The sequence below is a fragment of the Lycium barbarum genome, chromosome 8 (assembly GCF_019175385.1).
Source record: "Lycium barbarum isolate Lr01 chromosome 8, ASM1917538v2, whole genome shotgun sequence".
NCBI lineage: Eukaryota > Viridiplantae > Streptophyta > Magnoliopsida > Solanales > Solanaceae > Lycium > Lycium barbarum.
The window spans coordinates 122,285,697-122,296,489 of record NC_083344.1 but is presented as its reverse complement, the minus strand read 5'-3'; the positions used below and the strand labels follow the sequence as shown (position 1 = coordinate 122,296,489).

At 31.9% G+C, this 10,793-nt stretch overlaps 1 protein-coding gene across 1 annotated transcript; it reads right to left on the bottom strand.

The window, feature by feature from the left end:
* Positions 1–1,064: 1,064 nt before the first annotated feature.
* Positions 1,065–4,708, bottom strand: LOC132607040 (laccase-17-like). The gene is made up of 6 exons (XM_060320828.1): positions 4,559–4,708; positions 4,289–4,440; positions 3,521–3,765; positions 3,274–3,402; positions 1,835–2,800; positions 1,065–1,450 (listed from the first exon to the last, which is right to left on the bottom strand). The coding sequence occupies exons 1-6, from the start codon at positions 4,670–4,672 to the stop codon at positions 1,320–1,322; spliced, it is 1,737 nt and encodes a 578-aa protein (XP_060176811.1). The 5' UTR covers positions 4,673–4,708; the 3' UTR covers positions 1,065–1,319.
* Between the last annotated feature and the right edge of the window lie 6,085 nt (positions 4,709–10,793).

Sequence of the window (10,793 nt, the reverse complement as noted above, 5' to 3'; positions counted from 1 at the left end):
ATCACCCCACCTTCCACCACCCGCCTTACCTTTCACACCCCCTTCCTCCGAATTTTCTTTTTCATATATTTTATTTTATTTTTATAAAAAATAAAACTCTTAACTCCACTACCATCGCCTCCCCCACCCCCACCCCCACCCTCCAAACCCCCATAAAAAATTAATTATTTTGTTTTTGAAAAAAAGTTGTCAATTTTTTTGGTTTAGTTTTTCTACAACCCCCACACCCCGGCACTCCCATCACTCCGAATTTTCTATTTTATATATTATTTTATTTTTATAAAAAAATTATAAAAAAGAAAATTTTCTTACTCCAACCATCCCACCTTTGAACCCGTACTCATCACTAAAAGTTGCACTCCGAATTCAAAGGCTTTATCTTGATTTTGCTTTGAGTATATGCAAATGCTCTTAAAATGATATTTTTCAATTTGCGTACCAAAACAAGAAAATGAGTAGGAAAATCACTTATTTTTCGAGAAAACATTTTCTTCGAAAAACATTTTCCGTAATACCAAACACACACACTATATGTCCAAAAAGTGAATCTGAAATCTAACATAATTACTATAGCCGAATTACAACATATCTTCAAGTTGGGCCTCCAGACTTTAATTCTTGTATATAGCGACCTCTAACAAACCTTTCAGTTATAGCATGATTTATGCAAATATTATCATTTTTTAGGTCATCTTTTACATTTTAAAAATGTTGTGCAAATATAATCCTTGAAAAATTATCTTTCCGAGAATGCTACACTAGAGTATAATGTTTACTCATGTATTGATTAATTTCACAGACAAACATTAGAATATTGTCATCTAAAATTTGAGTAACTTATGAATTGCAAACTGTAGTCTAACGTTAAGATCATTTTCAGTTTGCTCAAGAGATAGCTTTTTAGACTGTGGTCTAAAAGGTTCATAAATTGCAAGAGAAATAAAAAAATATGATCACTTTCTAAAATTGTCATCCTATATCTGGTGAAAATTTCTGAATATTCAAAGCCAAACATCCATGCCTCAGAAGTCAGGACAATATGTAAACATAAGATGAACAAAGAGTTTAAGGAATAAAAACCATTTATTCTCACTTGCATAGAATATAACTGTGACTCAATAAAATTACAAAAGGCAGTCAATTCTTCATCCTCTGCTTAGACCATGGCTTGAAAAGGCCAGTCAGTTACAACAAAAATGAATTATAAAGCTAACACACCTAAAACACATAAAAGGGAAAAAAAAAAATCAAGATTCAAAACAACGAAAGTGCAAAAGCTTGAGACTTGAAGGTCGATTATGTAATGAAAGACCAAGAAATTAGCACTGAGGAAGATCAGATGGAGGAGGAAGGAGTTTCTGATTTGGAAGCTTTCCATCTAAGACAAGCCATGCCATCTTCAGTCCCCAACTTGTATGCACATCGAGGTGACAATGCATGAACCAAACACCTACAGTTCAAACATTCATTATTTAATTACGTTAAATCTTTTTAAATATTACTAATCTACAAATTCTTGAATTCTTAACTAACTCTTACTCCCTCCATTTTATTTGACGTGTCACTGTGTAACTGGATATGCTGTTTAATAAAGAAAAAACAAATTTTGGAACTTGTAATCTTAAACATGCTATGATATTTGTGTAGCTATAAAGTCATGTCATTACAGTTAAACAAAGTAAAGTTGGATTATTTTTAAATATAGATAGGTACCATTCTTTTTATGTGCAAGCTAAAACAAAGTAATAGTATCGCATAAAATGGAATATAGAGAGTTAACTCAAACAAATATTATCAAATAAGTGAATTATCACTTGTGATTTAATCTACTAACCTGGATTATCTGCTAAAAATCTAATGGCAACCCAACCACCAGATGGCACACCTATAGTGTTCCTCTCCACAGGGTCAATAAGATTGAAGTTAGCAGGATCTTTATTAGGGTCAAAATTACCGAAACCTTGGCCAACAACAAAGAAATTGAAGCCGTGAAGATGAAGAGGATGACTTTCAGCACCAAGAATGCTTGTATCTTGCATGATTAGCTCAATACTTGTATTAAAAGGAAGTACCAAAACTTTAGTATCATTGTTAACCATTGTGTTATTTGGAGGATTCCCAGTATAATTGAACCAATTCAAAGGATTAACAGGAAAATAAGGTCTATAAACACCCTTTGATTGTCCAAAGAAATGAGATTGGAGCAAAGCAGTTGTAGGTTGTACGAATGACACGATGTTTATCGACGCTGAAAATTTGGTCCCGTTAGGACCTTGACAAGTTTGGTTTTTGTCACAAGGGTTTGTGCCAAGGCCTACTGTGAAAAAGAAATGCTTGTCAACATTTTGTGGAACTTTAGCAGGAAATTGGGAGTTAGCCAAACTTCGAAACCTCTTACTGAAATTAGCAGCAAATGAAGTATCATTTAGTGGAGGTAAAATAGGCTTAAACAGGGGAAGCTTATTCATTGATTTAGTCGAATGAAGTATTGACGATTCGTATTCAAGAATTCCAGCAACTGTAGAGTTGTCAAATGTGCCTTGTCCGGTGACATAGGGTCTAGCAGACATGAGAAAAGTGGCACTTGGGTATTCAGATTTGGTTTTTAAGAGAACATTTGTGGTTTGTCCTGGTGTTATAAGTACTGTTTCGGTCTCAAATGGTTTGACATATAATGCATCAGCTTCAACTATTGTGAGTGTATGATTTGCAATGCTGAAGAAAAGTTCATCATTGAGTGCAGCATTGATCAGGCGTAGAAGGTATGTTTTTCCTGGCTTAACCTTTAGCTTGAATGTATCTGCCACAAACCATCCATAGAGCATAAGTTAGTGTTACAGAATATACTATAGGAGTATTAAAACGTTTAACCATACACGTACACTGATAGTGTAAAAAGCTATTTGGTCATTTAAAAGTCAATTACAAATAATATTTCATATATGAAGCATGGATTTGTTATAGAATTTAAGTTATATATACTGTCAGTGTATAAAAATTAAACTATCAGGTCATTCAAAAGATATTTACAAGTAAATCTCCATAAAATATGAAATTTGTAATCTTCAAAATAAAATAAGTTAACTGCTACTACCGATAACTTGATGATGTAAAAATCACTTAAACTAACAACATATATAACTTAAATTATTTATATAACCAATAAAATGGTGAATATATTCCCTATTACAGCTCGCATAGACTATACTGATATTGTAAAAAACTTGTATATTTAATGATTGACTAAAGGAAAACTTGGATGTACTAAAGAACCTTTTACAGAGCAATTGTACAAAAGCCCTGGAAGGCCATTGATGGTGTAGGCATCAGAGACATTTGGTCCTCCACCAGTTTGTAAAGCTTGACTAATGATGGCTTCAGGATCAGCATTGAACCATTCTCCTGAATATTTTAACAAAATTTCACAATGAATATTAGTGATTTACATTTATTTAGTTGGAAAATTTTGGATTATAAAAATTAATTTGAATTTATGTATAGATGTTTAATTAAGTAATACCAAAGATGATAGGCACTTCCTTGAATGGTTTGACAAAAGGGTAAGAGACATTTTTCTTAGGAAGGATAATTAGAGGACCATAAAGAGTAGATCTTAGCCATGAAATATGTGCATGCCACCATAAAGTCCCTCTTTGGCCAATAATTGTATAGTTGTATACATAAGTTTGGCCAGTTTGAATGGGACATTGTGTTATATATGCAGGTCCATCTGCCCATCCATTACGAAGCTGTCTAACTCCATGCCTGTTCAGAGGGAGGAAAAGAAAGATATTTTATAATCCTGAAACATCTATTAGAAGGTAAGAAAAAGAGAAAGAGATCCTAGCTCTTTGAAATATATTTTCTTTTTAATGTTTCTATTGAAATAACATAGAAGGAGTTTAACTTCTTGCATTAATATTTCGTTCTCGAGTCATCCAAAAATAACTACAGGAAACTGCTCATACAAGTGGGATGCATAATATGGAAAACAAGGCACCTACGGTGGAACCGAGATTTTCACTAAGAAGATTCAAAATATAAAGTAGTAAACATAATAAGATGTCAAAGGAATTTAACATATAGTATAATATATAAAAAATAATTTTACCTAGCTACACATTGTAATTTTCGCGTCAATTGACACCCCTCAGATGATAATGGCTAGGCCATTGACTACGACAAGTTAAAATACGTATATAAATTCATACACTATAAGTTAAATCCCATATAAAAGGGACGCAAACCTACTTTATACTAAGGCCCAAATATTATAGTAGTATTGTACCAGTGAATGGTAATATTGTTAGGAACATGGTTGGTGACTTTTATAAGGAGACGATCACCCTCCCTGGTCACAATACGAGGCCCTGGGAATTTTCCATTGACTGTCACTATGCTCTTAGTATGGCACAATCTTGTCACATTTTGCATTGTAATCTAAAACAAAGATTCCACACACACAAAAAAAAAGTTAGCATTTGTAAGAAAAACTAAATATACATATTTAATTTTCTGTAAAATAGGGAGAATGGACTTTTGATATGTATCTACGCACATTGAACTCATAGTGTATAGTGATGGCTTGTGCAGGCTGAGGGATGAGACATAATGCAAGAAAAGCAATAAAGAAAATTGCCATGGGAACTAATGGTGGAAAAGTAGAAGACATATCTTAAATTGAAGGATGAAGATATAAGATAGAATATATGGTAGTATAGTTGGATGAAAGCTAGCTCAAAGGTTGATGTATATATAGGGGAAATATTGATGGGGTGCATGCTTGGTCGATTAGGTGATGAAAATAGTATAGTCCTAAGAAGAACAATCAGGAAGAAGTTCAAAAATTAATCTGCACATATTATTTGATTTATTTCTAACAATTGACCAACTGTAGTTGGAAAACAATTTTAGAGTGTTTTCAAAGACAATCTAGCTTGTATTTTAATTTTATATTATTCTGAGGTTGTAAAACTTTCCTTCGTCGTGATGTTAGAAAATCCAAAGAGTTTGCATGATATTGACCATTTTTCACATATATCCGATCGATAGCTACTGCATGTGCATGGTTTTTAATTAAATTTCTTTCTTTTGCACTGTTTTAGTTTCCTCTTTGTAAAAGTGTCTACGCTTTGTGATAAAGGATTAAAAATTGCCATAGTTTCCCCTTGTCTAATATTTGCAAAATATGGTTAGAGAAAAAATGAAAGGTTCTTTGTCAAACACAAAACATTTTTTTTGACTCATTAAATAGAATTAATGTTTCTTGAGGGTTATTTTTTCACTCAATTTTTTTTAAGTGTTTACATTTATACACCCTCTTATCAAATCTTAACAATTGATCGGTCTAATCATGATGTTACATATGCTTTCTTATAAAGTTAAATCATGGGTCAGTTGTAATCTTAGAGTCAACATACGTGTTCATTGATAAACTAGGCACGTGGTCAACTAAATAAGCATATGTTTTTTAAAATACTAGATGATGAAAGTCCGTGTCAATACAAAAAATAGTATCACACTTTTCTTTTTGGTCTGTCTAAAAAAAATGATATATGTTTAGAAATCATTTAATTTGAAATTTCCCCTTTTATCTTTAATGAAATGATTTAAATCCACACAAATATCTATGACTTGTTTTAGACCACAAGTTTCAAAGATTTTTCATTTCATAACCAACTATTTTTTTATCCCACGTGGACATATGTCATAATATTGAATATTTATCTCTTCTCATGTATACACGTATGCACTTCAACTTTAATTCTCCAACATATTTATTTCCTCCGTGTACTTATACTTGTTAATTTTTTACTTTTCAAGTTCTTTAAGAATTAATAAATGAAGTACTCCCTCCGTCCCATATTACTTGGCCACATTACCAAACTACTTTTTTTTTTATCCCAGGTGGACATATGTCAAGTACTGAATATTTATTCTCTCCTCATGTATACACGTATGCACTTCAATTTTAATTCTCCAACATATTTATTTCCTCCGTGTACTTATACTTGTTAATTTTTTACTTTTCAAGTTCTTTAAGAATTAATAAATGAAGTACTCCCCCCGTCCCATATTACTTGGCCACATTACCAAACTACTTTTTTTTATCCCAGGTGGACATATGTCAAGTACTGAATATTTATTCTCTCCTCATGTATACACGTATGCACTTCAATTTTAATTCTCCGATACATATTTATTTTCTCCGTGTACTTTTTTGACTCTTCACTATGTCACATAAATTAGGACAGAGAAAGTACCTTTTAGTAATATAATTATGGAATTTTTATTATAGAAAGTATTATAATTCAATTAATTGAAAATATCAATAAATTATTTTACTTAGTCCGCTTCTCCCATATATGACTTTCCTGGTTTAGTTCTCCAATTGAAAGATTTGAAATACACCTTCTCCTACCGAGTTTCATGCCATTATCTCTTTCTACTCAACAACACTGAAAAAACGTTTTCATGTGTTAGCATCTGTTGTAGCCTTATCAGTATAGACCAACTTTATCATTTTAAGAAAATATGTGTATATGTTTCTTGACCGTTTATATTTCGTCTTCTTGATGTTATTCCTCATTATTTGTGTGAGATGTATGTGTCTAAAATTAGTGCATTTTTATCCTTACCCAAATGTATAAGTTTTAAATCTCTTGGTTTTATGATTTCTTTAGCGGTTTTTGTGTTTAATTTAAATCGTTATTTCTTTTTTTTTTTTCTAAATTTCTCTTTTTTAAATTTTCTCTAAGCGTATCTTTACCATTTTCTAAACTTATTCTCATTATTTAAATGTCCTTTTTTTTTTTTTTTTTGCAATTGTCTCCTATCTTTTAAACTATTAAGGAATTTGTCTATTACAAATTAAAAACTTTATCCTAATAAAATATTTGGATCCTATCATTTTAAAAATATTGAAGCACACTAATAATCATTTCAATTTTTCATATTACTATTATGGGCCTAATTCATTATATTTTTCACAAATTGTTGAAAGAAAAAATTCCATCTTTCAAAATAAATATGTTGTACCCTTTATAAGGTATTAGGTTTGTAGGATATTTTTTTTTTAATGAAACATTTATTAAGTCATATAAAAGTAAATTGATTCCTCATTTGCTCTTGAAGTTGATCAAATTGACATAAAAAATTGACCTTAAAATAAAATTTGATAAACAAATATTTGAAATTGGTAAATTAGTGAGGTGATTCTTGTCATTAACATGATTGAGATGTTGGATAGGGTGTAATACAATTTTCTTCATTATAGATCACTATTGAATTTATTTATTTTAAAAAGGAATTTGTCTATTACAAATTAAAAACTTAAAAATTGGAAGAAATTGCACGAATTGTCCTTCAAATGGGCTGGTATTTAATTTTTGCCTTTAGGAATAATTTCAATAATATACAATCTAGCATAAAATATTACATCCACGTAGTTATATTTTTAATTTACATCTGTATAGCCAACTTTTTTTACAATAGTGTTTATACACACGATATACAACATTATACACTTACTGTAAATAATGTGTCGATCTTATATAAAAGTGTATAATAATGTATAAAAGGGTCATTTGGGTAATACTAAAAATATGAGTCATTTCGGGTAACTATTTTTTCACCCACAGCACACATGTGGATCCCCACCTCATTTTTTTTTTGTACATGAGTAGGAGGATAGGAGGTGGACCAACCTTAATTTTTTTTTTACATGAGTAGGAGGTGGACCCACCTTTTTTCTTACATGAGTAGGAGGTGGACCCACCTTATATATATATATATAATTTTTTATTTTTTTTATAACATGAGTAGGAGGTGGACGACGATACCACCTCCAAACTCATGCTTCTAATATAGTTAAAAAGCATAGGTCTATTTCATTTCAATTATTAATTAGTATTATGGAAGTGTATTTTCACCCCGCGTGTGTAAACTTTAAGTAAAAAGTTATGCGAGAAAATAATCAAAATACCCCCCAACGTTTGACCAAAATCTCAACTACACACCTAACCTTTGCGGGGGTCCTATTACCCCCCTGGACAGATTTTTTCAGTATAAAAATGCCCCTTTTTTGCTGATGTGGACAAGAGCGTGAATGCACCGCTCAGTGGCGCGTTATAGCCTTCAAAAAACTGCATCTGACGTGTTTTGGAGCGCCAACTAAGCTGCCACATAGATAAATTTAAATTCCCTCCATTTTTAGGCTACTTCATCTTCTTCTTCACCCTATTTAATACCCATCTCCATTTTTTTTTGTCAAAATAATACCCATTATAAATTCATAAATTAAACTCAGTTGCTACTTGTTGCTTGGTTGGAGATTCTTTGAGTTGATTTGGGGAGAAAATTAAACTCCATTGTGGAGAAAGTTATGAAGAACACCAAGTGGGTTTCTTTAAATTCTTGATTGTTTGATCAAATTAATGGATGAACTTTGTTCTACTTGGTGTTAGGAAGCTTCCTCTTACATTTAGGTTTGTTTGGATTATAATCACTGTGTTCCCAAATCAAATTCAAAAAAAAAAAAAAAAACTGAAGAAAAAAAAAACAAAAAATCTGGAAAAAAAAAACAAGGTTGAAAAATCTAATCTTGTTAAAGAAAATATGATTGGAAGTTGCTTGTTTGGAGTTGCTACTTGTTGCTTGGTTGGAGATTCTTTGAGTTGATTTGGGGAGAAAATTAAACTCCATTGTGGAGAAAGTTATGAAGAACACCAAGTGGGTTTCTTTAAATTCTTGATTGTTTGATCAAATTAATGGATGAACTTTGTTCTACTTGGTGTTAGGAAGCTTCCTTTCACATTTGGGTTTGTTTGGATTATAATCACTATTTTCCCAAATTAAATTCAAAAAAAAAAAATCTGAAGAAAAAAAAAACGAAAAATCTGGAAAAAAAAAACCAAGGTTGAAAAATCTAATCTTGTTAAAGAAAATATGATTGGAAGTTGCTTGTTTGGAGTTGCTACTTGTTGCTTGGTTGGAGATTCTTTGAGTTGATTTGGTGTGATTTTTTTTTTTCTAACTCTTAATGAAGATGATGATGATGTTGATGAAGATGAAGGAGAATTAGGTATGGGTTTTCGGATCCTCATATTGAAAATGGAGTATGGAAAATTGAGAGATTTTTTTTTTTGAAGAAGCAGAGTAGATGGATGGAGGAAGGGGGAAATTAATAAAAAATGGAGGGAAATTAAAGATGTGGCACGTGGCCCAGGCGCGTGTGGACAAACGCCTGTTAATAATTGGGAGTTGTCATATTGGACTGCCACATCAGCAAAAAAAGGGCATTTTGATACTGAAATAATTTGTCCAGGGGGGTAATAGGACCCCCGCAAAGGTTAGGTGTGTAGTTGAGATTTTGGTCAAACGTTGTGGGGTATTTTGAGTATTTTCTCAAAGTTATGCTGTCTAATACTATTCGTAAATGATCAAGAGGCAATAATATGACTCTGATATCTCTACGTCAAATTATATTTTAGTTATATGACCTTTTTTATAGGAGACTCAGTACCGCCTAGACATCCAATCCGTAATCACAACGATCCAATTGTAAAAGCGGAGCTCTACCAACTTAGTTATATATCCCCCTATCTGAGTGGAGCATGCATGGAATTTCGCTACCTTAAGACCGTTATAGTTACGGCCACCGTTCACCGGGACTTCGGTCGTCGGCTCCCCTGTCATCAGGTCATGACCAAGTTTCTTGACCTTCCGGCACTAGTAGGCGTCAGTTAATAAACAGTCGCATGAAAAATAAAGATGTATATAAGATTATTTTCTTCAAATTATAAGTATAAGAAAACGATCATTTTCTCTTTTTGTAGACAGACAATTAAAAATGGATTTAAGAAATAGAGAAACTAAAAGCCATTGGTGTAGTTAGACACTGGGGGAAGAAGAGAAGTGAAGAAGCTAAAATTGGTGAGAAACGGGTTTTCACCCTTTTAGTATATCATAATTCTAAGTAGTGAAGTGGACACAAGAACAGTACTTGGAAAGGTTGGGTGTAGGACCATTTTGTATGTTGATTAAAGCTCTTTAGCGCCAAGCAATAATAGGCCAACTTTTGCTTCATATGTTGTACATCCCTTCATGCCAATCCAAAGTGTGACTAGTTACTATTCAAACTACCTCCAAATTGAGGCGGATCCATGAAAGTTACACATTCAGTAGAACTCAGTAGTTCTGATTCAAGTTTTGTATTTATTATGAAATTTACTTAATATATACAAGTAAACTATCCAAAACCTAGTAAACAAGAAGGATTGTGATCTAAAACTTATAAACATAAAATTTTGAGTCTGTCTTTGTCTGACATTCATAGGGAAGAAGAAAACATAAAAAGAGAAAGAAGAAAAGTAGGTAAATTACATAAAATTTCACTATTTTCATATTTAGGCAAACTAGAAAAAGAAACCAGAAAACTCGATCAGCTACTACTATATTTGATGAGAAAAATGGAGGAAGTTTCACTCGAGTGCTATCGAGATAAATACCTAATTAAAAAAAAAGCTGTTGAAGGAAACTGCATTTTCTAGTTTCTTCCTATAAACACACATGAATATTGATTTGGCAATATAATGACGTGGACTAGATTTTGTACTATTTTCAAACAGTGTCGGTCTATTATATAAATACTTATCATTATTTTAAAAAATATCAGTTACACATATATAAGGAGTCCAATTGCATATCAAAAGTCCATTTTTTCGACCTAATTAGCGTTTATCTATATATAAGAAACTCTAGATACAATAGATGATTAGTACTAGAAGAAGATC